An 18,907-nucleotide genomic window follows, 5' to 3' on the forward strand; every position below is an offset into this window, starting at 1 on the left:
TTTATATTTCACAAATTACATAGTTATATAGACACCAGCTTAAAGTTTTTAGGTGTTGATATGAAAATAGAGTAGACGCAAAAACAATCTGTTCAAAACTCTGTTATAAAAACGAAATAATTTCTTCTATTTTAGTTTGATCAATAGATACAATCTCTCATAATTAATAAGATTCTATTGTCACCGATATCAGACCCAGAATAAATCTGGTAATAAAGAGCAGCACAAAGTTTTCACTCTATAATATACAATCAAAATAAATTAGATGTGAGCTTTTAATATTTTATGACAATTTATCCCTATTGTGTGTGAAAATGCTCAACTGCAAAGAAATGTAAACAGTTAAAACAATTCCGATTTAAATAAATGACAATGGAGCTTGTTCTGAGTCAATAAATACTTTCTGAACTCCAAGTCAGCAACAAAACTCTCGTCTTTTTCAGCCATTCTGCAAAACCAGCTGACCAAATGTGCTGTAGTTCCACCGGGGTTGCTAAGTAACGGCACAGTAACTGTGGAATGTCACAAAACTACTGGGAGGTTTGTGACACCAGTAAACTTTACTGCCAAAAAAACGTCTGGGAGACTTTTTTAAGTGCTTGGGCTATTTTTTAGAAACAGTACAGTCCCAAATGGGAGTTTAAAAATATAAAAAGGTCCCTTTTACATAGCGTCTGCTTTTTTTGCAGCAGGATGAGGAGGTGGTCACATGATTAACAACTGGATGCTATTACTGGTGGAAAACATGACAGAAAATAGTTGGAAAATTACGACACGACAAGTTTCTTATTTAGTGGAAACAATTACAAAACTGTTTTTTTTTTACATCAGCAGGAGATGCAGCTCCATTACAAATGTGAGCAAAACTTTGTCGATATTCCGGTAATGTCGGAAAAACGCAATTAAGTTAGAAACGCAGTTAAAATAAGCTTGTTTATGTGGTAAGTTGTTAAAAACATGCAACCCTGTCCTCATCCTACCACTTCCTGACGTCTTCTTCCTCATTTCTGCCAGTAGAAACTTCTGGTTGTTGATCACATGACCCGTGTGATGTTTCCAAGGCAATTCTGTGAAATTCACTCATTTCAATACAGCTGGAAAACCACCTCATCCAAGCACAAACATATATTAGCAAAAAACATGTTTTTTTCTAAATTCACGTTTCCATTAAGCAAATTTATCTTCGTAATTCCAGCTTGTAAATGGAAATTGTGATTACATTGACCATATAACTGCACAATTTGACATTCTAAAAATAAATCCACTTACTGATAACATGGCAAATTTGAAAAAACTTGTTTTTGCTAAAACATTTTGGCGCATGTATGAGGTGGGTTTTTTTTGTTCCATATTTAAATTGGTTTATTTCACAAAACTCCAATTGAAACATTTTGACAGCTTCACACGATTAACAACCAGATGTTTCCACTGGATCAAACCACAAAGAAGACGACAGGAAGTGGTGGTAGGATGAAAGCATTGCATGTTTTTGAGTGGCTGTCTGCATAAACATTATTTAGTAGAATCATCACAATTATGAAATCATGTTTTTTCGACATTTGTGGTGTATTAAGAAAGTTTTGTCTGCAATTATAATGTAAACGGAGCAAGTGATGGCACACCTCTAATTCACTCCTGAACCTGAGTGGAAATACGCCCCACTCAGCAATTATTCAGTCTTAGACTAATGGTGGCTCTGAATCTACAGACACAGCAAATGCTCGGTGCTACTGGACCGGCAGTAATGGGCGCCATACACACCGTGTGTGTGTGGTGAAGACTTTACCAGGAAAAAGAGGGGGTGGCATCATCTATAACTGATTCGCAACATGCAAACATCTCTAATTATGAATTTACATCACAAGTGCGGCGGATAACCCAGTGCCTCCTCTCCGCCTCCCGAGCCACGCTCCATATCCATGAAAACATAACCTGTCACATTCCATTTGACAGGTTATGCTACCAGCCATGTGGTCCGCTCACGTGGCCCAGCGAGGGGAAGACACACAGAGCGGTGCATCTGGGTTCACTCAAAGGTGATGAATTATTCACGTTTTTTATGCTAATGTCATTTTAATGTAAGAAACACTGACAGATATGCAGATCTGCAACATACTCTGGAAAGTGTTATGTCCACTGCCACTACCCACAGCAGAATTAGAAACAGTTATATTTATGACATCCATGGTGCACATACTGTACACAAATAAAGCATAATTATCCCCTGCAATACCTAATGCATTAGAGCACTCACACTGAGCCCCCAAATCTGTGCTCTGAGTCCATCAGCTGCCATTTGATGTCAGGCACAGCAAGGTAATGGCAGTGCACTCACATGCGAAGTCATTAGCCCCGCTTAATGCTGGGAATTAAAACAAATTAAGTGAAGTTAAGTACATGCATTAGAGAAGCTTGTTTGGGGGAGAGCTTTTCATTTTTCTCCCCTGCAGAACCGTCTCTAGCAAAGCCAAGAGGAACAAAATGGAAGAGCAAGATCTGCTGCTCCAACTGATGAGTTGCTGCTTCAGAGCTAGAGGAGGGAAAAATCACCAAGGGCTGATTAGCGGTGTTACTGGAGCTACAAGGACACCTAGCGGTCATGTTAACAGCACTAATCATGTTAATCCTGCTGAGGCTTCAGCTGGCAGCACTTCTGGACCAAACAATGAAAAAATATGGAAACAACTAGAGAGGAAATTGTACTTTACACTGCAAAAACACAAAGTCTTGCAGAGGATTTTTGTCTAGTTTCTAGTGAAAATGTCGTTTCAGCGGTAAACAGGTGTGCGTTTGAAGTCAATAATTTCTTAATATTGATAAAAAGTCTATATTTGTTTTCTAATAAAATGGAAAAACTGGCCATTTTTTCTATAAATGGACAGTAAAATAATCTAATACTTAACTGCAACTAATACTTAAAAAAAAATCAGTATTAAGAAATTATTGACTTAAAACGAGCTTGCATATTTTGCTGAAAAGTTGCTTCTAATTTATTTTTATTTCAAGTATCTTAATCATGTTTGGACTTTTGAATACTGCAAAAACACAAAATATTACCAAGTAATTTTAGTGTAATTTTTAGTGGAAACATCTTATGATGCGCTCCCACCAAACGTATTACATCAGAAATGCGTCTCGACGTTTGAAGTCGGACACTTTGAATGCAGACGCTTAACATTTTGTTCTGCACCTCACGTTTCGTGTGTCTGGTTTACATTCAAAGTCTGTATGGAGGCGCGTTGAGGGCGTGTCAAACGCTCCAAACAGATCAAATTTTTGCAGTGTAGCCTGCTTTATCAGAAAAGAGTGAAAAACTAAAACTGAAATGATTAATCTGATTTATTATTTTTGATTAATTGTGATTAATCGATTATTTCAATTATGATTAATTGAAATTGTCAACTAATTCAGTAAATGATTAATCGTTAACTGGAGCATGGAGACAAAAAAAGGTACTTTTGTAATTAAATTGCTGTAATTAAGTTAGTTGTAAGATGTGAATTAAAGTATTTGCACTACAAATGAGACCAGAGTAGTTCATAAGATTTTATCATTTTGTCTCGCAACATGAATTGGATCGGTTTTTATTGTGCTTATAAAAGACATTTATTGTGAAATCGTGCTTTAAAGATAAACTATATTGAACTGAATTCCTTTGTTTGATCAATAACTATATTTTTTATTAGATTTATCAGTGATGAACAAACAGAAACATCTTTTATAAATGATTAAATGCGCCCCTCGGCGACATGACTGGGGGTGGCTTTCCGAAAAGAGGCTAACAACATGAAACCGACAATCTCTGAAATCCATTTGGACCTTATTCAAGATTACATCTTCATCTGAGTGACTGCAGATTATTGTCCACAGAGAGGTGTCCTAAAGCTGGATTATCCACTTGTTGGGGATGCGTTTGACCCGATGGATGAAGCCTGCCAGCCTCACGCGCTCCTCCATCTGTGAGCGTTTTTTTTTTTTTTCTGCAGCTTGTTTGGAGCTGAAATGACACCAATACCTCTCATCCTCAGATTACATGGTTAGTGATCCGCATATGTGGGAAAAAAATTAAGTCAGAGATTTTGAAGGGAAAGAACTGCATGTCAGAGTCCAGTAACCTAATCTACCCTCAACTGAAAGCAAGTCACTCATTTCTAATTAGAGCTGGGCGATACGGCTTAAAATAAAATCTGATATTTGTTCATACCAGATCTGATTTTAATACTTTTCTTTTTGCTCACTTTTTTTCTAGAAAAAGAAATGAGAGAAAATATTATCTAAATGTGTTTTTATTTAATCTGTTAATTGTACGACAGATAATTTCTGTTCATTTATGAGAATGTAGATATAATATTAGCATAAGAAGTGCAATTTTTGCAGAAAAAATGCCTTATAATGTGTTTTTAAAGAGATTAAAGTTTTCGGTTATCAGGATCAGATGTGACTAAATCGGTTCGCCTCTTTCTTTCTTCAAAATAGACTCAGTTGTTTGAAAGATTATTCCAAAGTCCTGAAAAAAATACAAAATATTACCAAATATTTTTATATAGCTTCTTTTGCAAATAACTTATTAAACATGAAATATTAAAAAACTAACGTAAACAGTTAAAAATAAAAATAAAAACTTTTCAGCAAGATATAGGAGCTTATTTTAAGTAAATATTTGCCTAATATTGATAAAAAGGTTCTAGTTCCACTGACAGATTATTTCACTTATAACATGGAGAAAATATATTGTTGTATTTGAAGAAATTTGCCAATGGAACTAGTACTTCTGGTACTTTTTCATCAATACTAAGTAGTTATTAACTTAAAACGAGGTCCTGCTTCATACTGCAAAGTTACTTGCAAGTTATTTTTGTCTTGTTTCAAGTGTATTCAGATATTTGCACTCAAAACTAGAGAAAAGAATTCATTGTAAAACATGCTGATGTGTTCAAAAAATACATATTCTTAATTATTATCTGTAAAACTGATACTGAAGTATAACTTCAAAGATGCTCAATTTTAATGATGTTAATATGTCGTCATAGAGTTGACCTGAAATTAAAGTCTAAATAAACAGAAACTGTAAAAGATGCATGTCAAACAAGATGGCCGCCTTGCAGATGGTGACATCACTCTGAACCATGGAAACCCAAGAAGTGCAAAAAATAAATAAAATAAAAATCAGGATATTTCGAAATGAAATCTTCAAATAGTTGATAAATCAATAAATTTGATTGATCACCCTGTTGCTTCATAACGTTCACATGAAAATAAAAACAAAATGCAATCACTAAAACTAAAACCAAACGAGCCTGGTTGTTTTTATTGATTCAGTCAGTGGACCTGTGGTTCTGGTCCTGTTTGCGACTGGAGCAGCTGCCGTCAGAATGGGGTTCCGCGGTCGAAGGGTTGCTCTTCGTTCTCCTGCTCTGTTTCAGGTTGGAGTCGTCTTGGCCGCGCCGACCCACACTTGGCGTTTTTTGCCTTTGACCTGAATCAGAGATCAAAAGATGGTGAGCGTTAGAGAATCAAAGGAAACCGTGTAGGCTTACTTAGCTGTGAAAAATATTTGCTCCCTCATGGATTTCTTTTTTTTTTTCTGTTTGTGCTATTTTTAGTCAAACAAATTTGAATTTCCCACAAAAAATAGGGTAAATGCAATTCAAAAAACAAAATCGGACCCAGTATTTTTGGTCTATTTCTTGTGCAAATATCTTAGTTCACTTAAAGTCAAAACTAGCTAATGTAGACGCTTGTTTAGAGTTCACAATTCTATATTAATAATTTAGTAATAATAATTTAATAATAATAAGTATTTGTTTCATCAGCGGATTATTTCACTTCTAGCATGGCAAAAAATTCTTTTAAGTGAAATAATTTGCCAGTGGAACTAGCAATGTTAAGGAATAATTTACTAAAACAAGATCCAATAATGGAATTAGATATTTGAAGAAGAAACTACTTGGCAAGATTTTGTGCTTTTATTGCAGTGTACATAAATTTTAAATTGTACGTTCATCACTGGAAAAACACAAAAAATGACTATCTTAGAAATAAGACAAAAGTAACTTAGAAATTATTATCTTTCTTAGTATATTAGGAAGATATGGGAGTTTGTTTAAAGGAAGTAATTCCTTAATATAAAAAAATGAACCATTTCCACTGGCAGATTATTTCACTTCTAGCAAGACATTTTTTATAAGAGAAATAATCTGCCAGACAAAATGGCTTATTTTTTATCAATATTAAGGGATTACTGACTTTAAACAAGTTCCTATGTCTTTCTGATGAGTTACTTGTACTTAATGAAAAAATATCTTCACAAGAAACTTGACCAAAAACATTTCATGTTGTGTTTTAGTAGTTGCACAGCCTAATTCTGATCATTTTTTAAAAATGAAACTTGTAATTTTCTTGCACACTCACTCTTCACGCGGTCGTCTGCGCTGCTTGGAGGGGTGTAGCGGCCGACCGTGATGCTGTGTGATCCGCTGTTTATACTTGTCCCCCTCAGAGTGGTGCTGTGCGGCAGAACAGCCGCCAGTCCAGATGGAGAAATGTCAGCGGAGGGCAGATGTCCTCCAGAGTGCTGAGCGTTTTGCTTTAACACAAAATATTTAAAAAACATGCAGCTTTAAATAGAGCTGGACAATGAATCAATTATACATATATATTATGATAGACATATTCAATGAATCCTGATCCAGAACCACACAGCATTCTGGGAGATGTAGGCAGAGGAAAGCCTATAGCTCAGGGACGTTGAAACTGTGTCGTACGGCACAAAATTGTTGTCAAAATTATTTGATAGCACAAAATCAAGCAAATAAAGTAGCTCGATTTTTTTCAGAATGTATATTTTTGCAGATATTAAACAGATAAGGTATTTTTATTATAGATAAAAAAAAACATAAAAATGAGACTTTCCAAAAATAAAATATTTATCTCACTGAGATTTGACTCGGTGAGATAAATCTCAAAGATTTTCTAAAAAAATAAATAAAATAAAAACGTTCAACTTCTGGAATGTAAAAAGTCAGACATTTTTAACATTTGAAACTCAGATATTTCCATGTTTTTTTCTAGAAAATTTCAGTTATTTTTTTAAACTCCTCTTTTTTTATCATAACTCTATCATACATTTTGCACATTTGTTGCATTAGTAGAAAATAATCTAGTTTTCAGTTACTTTTTGGCTGGACTGGACAGATTTATGAGATTTGGGGCAAATTTTTCAAAAACATTTACTACATTTAGTGAAGTTTAATAAAAGAAAAGTTGCCTTTTGTTTTAGCTTTTGTTAGCGCGTTAGCTGCTTGACCTCTGGGCAGCGAAGCAAAGTGGGTGGAGTCACCTCTCTCGCTCTTCAGTTACCTAGCAACTCTCTCACTCCGTGGTTGCCTAGCAACTCTCTCACTCCGTGGTTGCCTAGCAACTCTCTCACTCTTTGGTTGCCTAGTAACAACCTGTTGTGTAACTGGCGCAGAAGCGGTTTAGGGTCCCGCCTCTGTGTGCCTCACAAGTAATTAAAATCAAAAACTATTTTATGGCTTTTTCCATGTGGATAAAACAGGGAAGTTCTGGACTCAGATTTATAACAAAAATTTATCAATAAATATTGATATTGACTGATATGAAATGCTTATATGATGATACGCAGAGGTGGGTAGAGAACAGTCGTCAAATAAAACTTGTGGTACTTCGATATATTTTTACTCAAGTAAGAGTAAAACGTAATTTGGTAAGAAGTCTACTCAAGTAAAGATCAAATTATCAATCATTTCATATTTAAAAAATAAGTCAAATGGACCAAAATATACAGTTAAGAGGACATTTTGGTATTTCAAAGTCAAAAATTACAATAATTCATATAAGTAAGAAAAAATGAAATCAAGCAAGTGAAAATTTTTTCATATCAGTTTCTTTCAATAAAATACTTTATTTTTTGGCTAAAACATGTTTGCTTTTCATTCAGTGAAGTTACTCACAATGGAGAGAGTATCCAGAAATTGACACTTCATAATGAAATTACTTCAGTGAAAGTAAAAATACCCATAGAAGTAAATAATTTTAAAAAAGGAGTTACTCAAGTGGCCATATTGTCCAGCCCTGGCTCTGGGTTTAGAATGCGGATCTGATCTAAAGTATGAGTGAAATTGTATGAAATGATCCTTTAAGTGCCAACAGGGTCAGATTAATACCTTTAGCTTCATCCATATGCTTTATTTTCTCCTCCACCGCCCAAACCCCCCATCCGGGAGAGCTTGGTGATTAGATTGCTTGTTGTTCCACATATATAAGCATCATACAGAGAAATAGTAATTACTGCTCATCAGTAACAACGTTCAGATTCAGCAGCAGCAGCCATAGACTGAGCAGGGAAACTCATTGATGAGCGCCACTAAAAGGATGTGTGGGTATTTTAATGAGGAAACACGGGATCGGCGATCTGTTATTTCCATACCAACGATTAACGAGCAGACAGAGTCGCTGTGACCCGGCTAATACGGGCTAAATCCACTGGTGCATTATGGGCCGGGCACATTTCATCTAATCAGCAGGATGATGCTAGCAGGCTGAGGATGCTTTTAATTCAGAGCTGCATTATGGACCCTAACTCCTCATTACAATCTCAGCAGATCAGCCAAACTCACACAGCACCATCTGCGTTTCCCCCAACATTCGATCTGGACCTTTGTTGATGTTTTGTTTTTCTCTTAGTCTCTGTTTTAGTCTAAGTGAAATAAATGTTCATTTTCACAGCTATGTTGATGATATCTATTTATGTCTATCGATGAGCCAAGAGCAACTTATGTAGTTCAGCTGTTTTCTTCAACTTAATCAGCAAGTGTATTATAAGCCTGGCGGGCCACCAGGCTTTACTTGAGCCCCCACCAGGCTAAGCATTGGTTATTTATTCAGGACTTTTTAAAATGTAGCATTTTTAAAAACTTTATACTTGGTGTTCAGGTATTAATCTTCCAATCTTTCAATAACACATAATTATCTAGAGATATTTGAACATTTCTTGTCAACTTTAAACATTTTTTAAAACTTAATAACGCAACTGGTCACTGGATGAATGACTGCCCTGGCACCCAACCACCAGGCTTAAGTTTTCTGGGAAAACTTTCAGCAACAAACAAAAGTTTTAATCAAATAATAATCAGCTAATTTAGTAATCAATTAATCATTACAGACTATATATAACTATATATATTCATTCCATACATTTTGTCATTTTGATTATATGGCTTAGAGATAAGGAAAACACCACATTTAAATGTTTCAGAAAATTACAATAATGTGAAAAAATTATAGCACATTCACAGAAAGTCCAGCAGAATGAAAAAGTGTGTACCAGCCACAGAGAAAACCGCAACTTTAAGGTTGCGGTTAGATAAATACTAGACTTCGTCTCTCACATATTGCTCTTCATGCAGGACTTGGGCTTTCATCAGTTCCTCTGCAGTGATGGGGAGTCCATCCAGCATCTCCAGCTGTGTCACATGCAGAATAACCTCTAATCTGTGCTGAGAGTTTCTGGCAACCTGAGGACAGACAGAAGACGAACACAGACCAGTTTAACCAGTAATAACACACTGAGAACAGACCACCGTGCTGTTAACTCAAATTAAAAAAACAAAACAACAATATGCAACTGAAACATGACAGATTGTAGCTGCAGAGAAAGACATGTGGTGCATACCAATTATTATTTTTTGTCTAGTTTCTAGTACAAATATATTACTATGCTTGAAATAAAGAAAAACAAACTTACAAGTCTTATATGTTGCTGAAAGTAGCTTTTCGGCAACATATAAGAGCTTATTTTAAGTGAACAATTATTTAACATTGACATATTAAAAAGTACTTTCACTCTTAAGACATTTTCCATGTTATAAGTGAAATAATCTGCCAATGAAACTAGTACTTTTTTATATGTCAATAGTAAGGAATTATTAATTTAAAACAAGCTCCTATTATGTACTGAATTGCTAAGTTAGATTTGCTTTATTTCAAGTGTACTAAGAAATTTGCATTAGAAACTAGACAAGAAATACTTTCCAAGTTCCTGAGCTTCTGCCTCACAGAAGGCTGCTCCCTCACTCAGCTCCATCAGACTAGCCAGCAGCAATTAGCAAACAGCTGGGGGAACTGTGCATCAGCTGAGCTCATTGTAGGAGCTGCTTCTCGGTGAAACGGTGGTAAAAACGTCATTAAAGGGTTAATAAGAGCCATGTTATGACTTCCTGAAGGCAGAGCTTCAGAAAGAAACAAAAGGACAATTTATTTTAAGTCATATTTGACACCAGCTGAAGTTAAGAGTTACTTGATTGTGATATAAAATGACACAATGTGCCTTGAAACACATAAAACTGCCCTTTTAAGGAATTATTGACTTAAAACAAGCTCCTAAATCTTGCTAAAAAGTTACTTGTAAGTTCATTTTACCTTATTGCAAGTGTATTTGCACTGGAAAATACAAAAGACACTTGGCAGGACTTTGTGTTTTTGTGACCCAGCACCCAGCTGACAGCTGCCGCTCAGGGCGCCTTGTGGTCACAGAACAGACCCGCCTGAACTTCCTGTTCCTGCAGGACGCCGCCGCTGCTGCTGCATGCTACCAGACATGCATGGAAAGGAGCAGGAAACAGCGTCTCCTGGGCTGATTCTGGCAGCAGCAACGCCCCGTGAGGAGAGAAAGGGAATGGGGTCAAAGCTGTCACAGCTGAGTTTGACCCCGTGGAGAACAGCGGACCGGAGCTGCAGACTCCAGATGGGTGATGGTGCCGAAGCATTTGGTCTCTGATGCCAGGCGGTTTGAGGCGCAGCAGACGGCCCATCCTGTAATCACTTAATTTGGAGTGTGGGATTTTGCTCGTGAGAAACTGAGCTTGTAAACCATTCGTTAGATAATTTGTTTGTGAGTCAAAGAGTTCAAAGTAAGGCTGGACGGTATGGCTTAAAAACAGAATAAAATCTCTTTTTCTCGCTCTCTTAAAAAAAATAAATTCAAAAAGTGGCTTTCATTTCAATGAGTTGTATTACGGAATATAATAATCGTAACAGTAATATTGTTTAACTAAGAGAAAATAGTCAGAATTAGCAGAATAGAGATGCAATTTTACCAGAACACTCTTAAATTATGGAAAAAATTAATTTCACTTTGAACTGTGGGAACCCAAAGAGTGAATTCATAAAAATGTAAATCTAAAACCAGCAATTTGATTAACTGAATTCATCACCCAGTCCTACCTTAAAGTGTTCTGTGACCGGCAGATTGTGGATTCATGTCACTAAAAGCTCATCCCAGTGGAGGAAAAACCTCGCTAGTTCTTCTTAAAACCTAATTTGGTTTAATGCACAAACTAAAAACTCAGTAAAACTTACAGGATTTCCAGTTACAGAGAGTTCGGTCAGGCAGGGAAGACCCTCTAATTTTTGGAGTTCTGAGATGTCCTGCGAAAAAGTCAAGAAACAAAAACTAAGTTTCTCCTTCACTGCAAAAACACAAAATATTACCAAGGTAATCCATTATAGTTCCTAGTGGAAATATCTTAGTACACTTTAAATGAGACTCGCTAATTTAGCTTACATTTTGCATGAAGACAGTCCAGTGGTTTGGCGAAACTAAAACTATTATTTGACTGGAACGACCATCGTTACATTCAGAGGTAAAAAGGGAAACTTGCACCCCAACTGTAAAGTAAGGGAGTGGCAGCATCATGATGTGTAGGAGGCACTGGTGTGCTTCACAAAAATCAATGAAATCAGGGGTAACACTACAAAAACACAAAATCTAACCAAGTATTTTTGCTTAGTTTTTTGTGCAAATATCTTAGTTCACCTGAAATGAACTATAGGTACCTGAAAGCTTTTCAGCAACATATAGGAGCTTACTTTAAGTCAATAATTTCTTAATATTGATTATAAAAAAATACTACCGGTAGTTTGTCTTGTTGATTATTTCATGAATAAGAAACTATTACTTTTTCATCAAGTAATAGTTAATGACTTAAAAGAAGTTTCTACATCTTGTTGAAGTTAGTTGTAAGTTAGTTTTGTTTTATTTCAAGCACATTGAGATTTATGCAGTAAAATCTCGGCAGAAATAGTTGGTAAGATTTTTGCAGTGTTTGCTGTGGTTCAACCTTCTCTCCTCTTTGGCTGCAGCCTGCGGTGCCGATAATGGAGTTGTATGTATGCATGAATGAGGGCAGAACCTTTCAGAATTTAGGAGGCTAGAGGATGGAAGAGATTACACGTGTGAGCCCGCGTTAATCTCATGGGAATTTGGGCACGCAGTGCGCCGCGGAGGGACGGGGGGCCGTCTTTGATTCCCGGCTTTTCGCTGCGACTCGACACCCCCCACGGCGAGCGCCGATGCTCCAGGATGATTGCTGTGTTTTATGTCTTAATTGAATGCAGGAAAACATTAAGGAAGTGAGGGAAGAAAGGAAGAGGCAACAAAAGTGCAAATCACTCCCCCTGGGTGAGGAGCTGCAGGCTGAGCAGCTGATTACACGTTGTCCTGATTGTTCCTCTCTGCCTTCATACGCACCGCCATGACCTTCAATCAAACTTGATTCTCCTTAATACTACCCCTTGCATACCACAGTGGGTGGTAATGGCTCATGATTACTATACTTTATGCCTACTTTGCAAATGCAGAAAAAAGTAATATTGAATAAAATGCATTCTGAAACATCTGACACATGTAAAGCAATCAGAAAAAAGTTGGTAAATCAAAAGGTGACTGTGACCTTCCTTTGGAAACTCAAGCAATCTCTTTTTAGATTGGATCTGCGGTTTCATTTGAATTCTCCTAAACGACAGAATACCTGCAGCTTGTTCACGTTGAGGAAGAGTTTGTGCAGCTTCGTCAGCGTACCAAAGTGGCTCAGCTCCCGGATGCGGTTCTCGGAGAGGTGTAGCTCCTGTAGGGAGTTCTGGCTCATGAACGAGTCCTTGGAAAGCGATTTAATCCGGTTTCTGTCCAACACGAGTTCCTTGAGCCAGAAGAGTCCCTCCAAACCCTCCACCTGCCTGATTTCATTGTCTGAATAAAAAAAACATACATAAATGAAGGAAGTAAGGAAGTATCGTGACTACATTATCTACTAGTGTCACTGAACAAAAGAGAAAAGAATTTCTCTTTTTTTCTCTCGGAATTCTGACTTTTATCTCCTGATTCTGAATAAATAAAATCATTTAGTTTTCTCTCAAGCTTACACTGCAAAAACACAGTCTTACCAAGTATTTTTGATCTAACTAGTAGCAATATCTTAGTACACTTGAAATAAGACAAAACTAAATTACAAGTAAATTTCTGCAAGGAGCTTGTTTTGAGTAAGTAATTCCTTAATGTTGATGAAAAAGTACTAGTTACAATCTAGAATAGTCTCTAATTAAAAACATTTTTGCAGTGTATATGGGAGGTTAGTTCACTTTTAACATTGAAAAAACGTCTTGTTATAAATTAAATAATATGAAGCTTAGGCGTAAATTCAAACTGGAAGACTCTTTAGCCCCACCTGCATCATCCAATCGGCACATCCCGCTAATCACCGACGACCAATCATCGCTGGACCAAGCCACGTCACGGCCAACCACCGACCATGCCCCAGTTGATAAGGACGTCTATCCATGGCGTCTTCCGCTTCGCTGCTGCGCTCAACCCACCTCCGCCCCTTCTCCACCTCCACTGTCCTGGCTCTCCAGGCATACTTCATTCACCGACCTCCACCACTAGGATCGGGTCCCGGGGGATGACATTCCTATCAGCATCGGGAATGCTCATCCGAGTTTATCACAATCACAGCTCGATGTCCTTAGCCGGGGCCCAAGCACCAAAGACTTAATTTATGCATGTCAATAAACTTTTCTAATCGCTTTCTTTCTCTGTCTGAGTCTCTACAGATTGAACTACCAGTAGAATCAGCACTTTTTCATCAAGTTTAAGGAATTATTTACTTAAAACAAGTTACTATTTCTTGCTGAACAAAGACTTGTAAGTTAGTTTTGTCTTCTTTTAAGTGTAATAAGATTTTTGCAGTGTATTTTTGTCTGAAACATTTAAAAGTGAGAAAGGAGAACAATTTTAGAGGAGTCAAATAGTATGAAGAGTTTTGTTCACTGCAGTTTTTTTGTTGTAAAACAACAACAAAAAAAACAATTGAAATCACAGAAAAGCTTAAAAAAATAAGAAATAAAAAACCTATTCCAAGATAAGTCAGAAAATAAGAACACAAAAGTGTGCAAAGAAAACACATCGACAATCAAAAGCTTTTGAAAAGAAAGTCAGTCTCTCTTTTATTCGTGACCCGTCATCCAGCTGTCCTGCGGTCCATGGGAGGTATTGCTCTTTTACAGCTCACCCCGTCCTGACCGCTGTGAGCGGGAAGGGGGCAACCTGAGCCATACGTACCTTGGAGGAAGAGCGCTTTAAGATTGGTGAGCCTGCTGAGCTCCAGATTGTCCATATTGGAGATGCCATTGTGACTCAAATGGAGCACCTCCAGGCTCCCCATCAGCGGTTCCAGGCCTCTGCCGAGCCCAGAAAGCCTTAAAGACAGTCACAGGAAACCAGTTAGCAGCTCTGGCCTCATTCTGCCTCCTGCTGCTGCATTCAGCTGCACAGGCCTTCCAGGTGCATGAAACTCTCAGCAATCACAGGACAAGCAAACAAAGGAGCAACTCTCACAGATCTCCTTGTATATTGATAAACAATATATATATATATATATATATATATATATATATATATATATATATATATATATATATATATATATAATATATATATATAAAACAACAACAAAAAGTTGTTATATATATATATATATATATATATATATATATATATATATATATATATATATATATATATATATATATATATATATATATATTTAAAGTTTTCAGATTTTATCTAAAACGAAATTGAAAATATTTCTTTAAATGTTTGATATTTGTTTTAAAATGCATGAAAACCTGCCAGTACTGTGACACATAGCGGCTGCATTGTTTGGTCAGGGCTGCCCTCTAATGGTGTTCAAAAGAAAAAAAGTTTGTTTCTCACAGTCTGAACTGCAGAAGCACAAAATCCTACTAAGTATGTTTGTCTATTTCCTGTTGAAAATATGTTATGCAACTTGTAAGACAAAACTAACTTACACGAACATTTTTAGCAATATATAGGAGCTTGTTTTAATTAAATAATTCCAAAATATAGTTTTTTTTTTTTTTTTGACATGCTTTTCCCCCCAAAAAAACACAACAGATTATTTTACTTACAGTAAAAATGTCTTGTAATAAGTAAAACAATCTGCCGGTGGGACAAGTATATTTTTTTAATTAATATTGAGGAATAATTGATGTAAAACAAGCTCCTATATCTTGCTGAGAAGTTACTTCAAAGTTAGTTTTGTTTTATTCCAAGTGTATTAAGATATTTGATTTCAAAACTAGACCAAAAATACTTGGTGATATTCTGCTTTTGTCGTGCAAATATTTAGTAGAATTGATACAAGACAAATTATCTTACAAGTAGATTTTCAGAAAGACAGGAAATAGTTGCTTATTATTGTTGAAAAAGTATTAATTCTACTGGCAGATTATTTCACTTGCAGCTAGAATATTTTTCATTTTTCTCTGTCACTGTGTCCTTCAGTAACAACCTTTTGTATTAAAATTATGTGCTTGATCAGAAACAAAGTAACTTATATGTTATGAACTCACCCATAACATATAAGTGAGTTCATACAAGAACGGATGCTGCCTCAATTTCAGGCAACTTTTCATGTGTGTTTTTAGCTGATTTGTGATTGCTGACTTTTTTTCAGCAAACCTAAAAGAAAAAGTTGTAAAACTGGTCATGTACTTCTTTTAATGTTGCGTTTTTATCGTATTACCTGTTAGGTTTGGATGAGCTCTGCTGGCCATATCCACTGGAGTTGACTTTGCTGTGCAGAATCTCTTTGTTTGACCGAAGAGTTAAAGTCTTCTGCCTCGGCAGAATGGATTTGATGTGGTTGTGGTTCAGATTCAGAACCTGTTATAAAAGAGTTAGTAAAAGTTTCTGTATTAAATTGTGAAGAGTGTGCATTAGGGATTCAAGCAATTAGATTAACGGTTTGTCAGATTAAAATGAGTTCCAATCGATTAACAAATAACGTCCGCTAAGACCTTCTTGTATTGTTGTAGTTTGGCCGCCATACAGCAGGGGGCGCCACTGGTCATCCTTAAGTAGACCCATTAACAAAGACTGCGGCCAAACCAGAACGGAACCAGTCCAAACAGAGTTCAATCAGGGATACAAGATGCAATTTTTGCCGCTCTATTTTGAATAAAACACTCGACCAACTCCTTAAGTCACATTCTCATTCAAAAATTACTGATCTGCTACGAATGAGAGGATGTGATGACGCAGAGAAATAGTAAGATGATGACAAAAAGCAAGGTTGGCTTTTAGGACTATTGTGAGTTAATAATGAACTTCCTGCAGCAAAGTTTAAACTTTCCTTCAAGAGCAACAACAAACAGTACATCTGTATGAACATCTCTATTTATGGGGAATTGAGTACGACACATTTTACTCTATTTATCTTTTATTTTTCTGCACAGCAACTTCAGATGTTCCAGATTTGTTATATTAATAAATAGTTATAAGAAACCATAACTTCCTGTTTATCCAGTCGGTTTTTACACAAAAAATGTCAATATAACAATGTGCTTTATTAAAATTTATCATGAAAAATTTTGCCCTTTGTCTAATGGAGAAAAATAAGCTGCCCCTTAGAAATCTGGAGAAAACTCAGGTATTTAAGAAAATGGACGTTTGCTTGTCAAACGATAAGATCAATAAACTTTAGACCAACTCACTAATCAATAACTTGCGTGCCTGGTCGGCATGTTTCTTACTTTGACGTTGGGCAGGTGGATGAGGCCTGAAAAGGATGTGAGGTTGTTGTGCTCCAAGTTGATTTTGCACAGGTTAGTAAATAAGTCTGGACACAGATCAACCATCCTGTGGGACGGGGGAAGGCGGTTTGAAAGCTTTATTCATTGTGGGAGTGAATAAGATGTCAAACTCGACTGTTTCGGATTCGTACCTGATGGAGCAGGACTGCAGGCACAGCTGGGTGATTTCTTTGTAGTTTGAGTGGCCAAGCTGCTCCACTACAGAGTCAGCGGTCAGTCTTCCTTTGAACATCATATTTGCACTGTCACACTCACCTAAATCCTGCAGAAAACGCAAACAAAATATTGTATAAAACTTCATGCAAGCGTCATAAGGTGCGAGATGATACGTTTTTGGAGCATACCACTGCGGTTCCATCCAGAGCTTTAAGGAACGGTAAATGGAAAATAACGTATATTCGATAGTTTTCCAGTATCTCCACTATGGGATTCCCATAGAGATCCAGGATGATTAGATTTTCCAATGCCTAAAGGAAAAAAGTGAGTTTAGACATCTCAATAATAATTTAATTATTTTAATAGGGATGCTAGTAAGAGATTGATGTATCAGTCGACTAATGATTAATTAATAGGCAATTTTCTTAAAAACCTGGTATATTATATTAAGGACATTGTAGACAGAAAAAAGAAGTAAATATCCACCAAAAAAACCTCAGAAATCTAGAGAATGATCTCAGAAATGTTCTAGGAAAAACAATTAAATTTCTGAGCTCCACCAGTCGATGATTGCAAAAAAAAAAAAAAAAACTCAGAAATTTTTATAAAAAACTCAGAGTTTTTTTTGTATCTACACTGGCCCTTAATTTGTACTCTTCCCATAACAACGGACCTCATTTTTCATAATCCGCTGACGCTGCTCCGTCATGCAGCGCCTCTGCTGAATCGGCACCTTTGAGGTGAAACTTGTTCGTCGAGTGTTTATTTTTTATAAAAAAGGTCGCATAAACTGCATTTTTAATCCCAACCGGAATGTCTGGACTGTTTTCCATTTTTCATTTATTTATTGGTATAATGGCACCGCCATCTTTAATTCCATGTGGACTCTGTCTCCGTTAAAAGATGACCAGCGTCACCCTCTGCTGGTTGGCAGGTGAAATACAACATTAAAAGGAGGCTGTTGTTAGCTCACCAATTGGAAGTCATTTTAATCTAACAAATTATTAATCAACAGTTAATTGTAGGGCAGTTAATTGTCCACATACATGTATTTGAAACTATTTTTTCTCACTTTAAGAAAGTAGATGTCTCTCGATGTGGAAATCTGGTTGCCTCCTGCATAAAGCTCCAGGAGAGAGCGAACGTTCCTGATGCCACTCGTTGAAGTGATGCAGTTATTTTCAACAGAGAGATGAGTCAGAGAGGTCAGCTGGTTCAGAACCGGGCAGTCCAGACTGGAAAGATGGTTCCTATCGATGCTCAGCTTTCTCAGGCATGGAAGTCTTGCTAAGCCTAAATAAACAGAAGGGAAAATAAAAACATATAAGTACAGAGTCTGAGCTGATCAGAGGAAGTGATGTTGAGAGCGGGACGAACCATTGAGTGAGCTGACGCAGTTGTTGTTCATGGAGAGCTCCTCTAACTTGATGCAGGCGTCGAAGCCGTTGAGTTTGGAGATGTTATTGTCGTTGAAAGAGGCCCACCGCAGGTTCACCAGCTTACTCAGATTGAACAGTTTGAAAAGTCTCTGGTTGTCAAAGTTCAAGGATGTGATCTGCTGAAAGATTGCCGCCCACAGGCAAACAGAAGGACATATCAAATATTTTCATTCATAAAACTAGAAATTTACATAAAGAAACACATTCACCTTTTTTCTCGATGAAGTTAAAACTAACTAAACATTTCTTGTTTTAGCTTAGTTAGAATTATCAAAGCTATTTCTACCTCCTAAATAACAGAAAACTTAGCAAGAACTGTTTTTTCTTGTTTACTTGAATTC

The 18,907-nt window shown here is 36.6% G+C and overlaps 1 protein-coding gene across 3 annotated transcripts in view; it reads right to left on the reverse strand.

Moving 5' to 3' along the window:
* Nucleotides 1–5,276: 5,276 nt before the first annotated feature.
* lrrc9 (leucine rich repeat containing 9) overlaps nt 5,277–18,907 on the reverse strand; it is a 29,000-nt gene continuing 15,369 nt past the window's right edge. The window contains exons 21-32 of one of the 3 annotated variants that reach the window (XM_055053226.1): nt 18,505–18,685; nt 18,200–18,420; nt 17,316–17,438; nt 17,103–17,233; nt 16,912–17,017; nt 15,903–16,042; nt 14,417–14,553; nt 12,831–13,048; nt 11,380–11,448; nt 9,411–9,536; nt 6,412–6,586; nt 5,277–5,476 (exon numbers count right to left, since the gene is read on the reverse strand). In XM_055053226.1, the coding sequence (XP_054909201.1) occupies nt 5,316–5,476; nt 6,412–6,586; nt 9,411–9,536; nt 11,380–11,448; nt 12,831–13,048; nt 14,417–14,553; nt 15,903–16,042; nt 16,912–17,017; nt 17,103–17,233; nt 17,316–17,438; nt 18,200–18,420; nt 18,505–18,685 (1,788 nt within the window). In that variant the 3' untranslated portion in view covers nt 5,277–5,315. Of the gene's footprint in view, nt 5,477–6,411; nt 6,587–9,410; nt 9,537–11,379; nt 11,449–12,830; nt 13,049–14,416; nt 14,554–15,902; nt 16,043–16,911; nt 17,018–17,102; nt 17,234–17,315; nt 17,439–18,199; nt 18,421–18,504; nt 18,686–18,907 lie in introns of those variants that run through there. The other 2 variants (XM_055053227.1, XM_055053228.1) reach the window with 2 other exon arrangements.

This window comes from Poeciliopsis prolifica, unplaced genomic scaffold, assembly GCF_027474105.1.
Source record: "Poeciliopsis prolifica strain line A6 unplaced genomic scaffold, Auburn_PproV2 SCAFFOLD037, whole genome shotgun sequence".
NCBI classification, from domain to species: domain Eukaryota; kingdom Metazoa; phylum Chordata; class Actinopteri; order Cyprinodontiformes; family Poeciliidae; genus Poeciliopsis; species Poeciliopsis prolifica.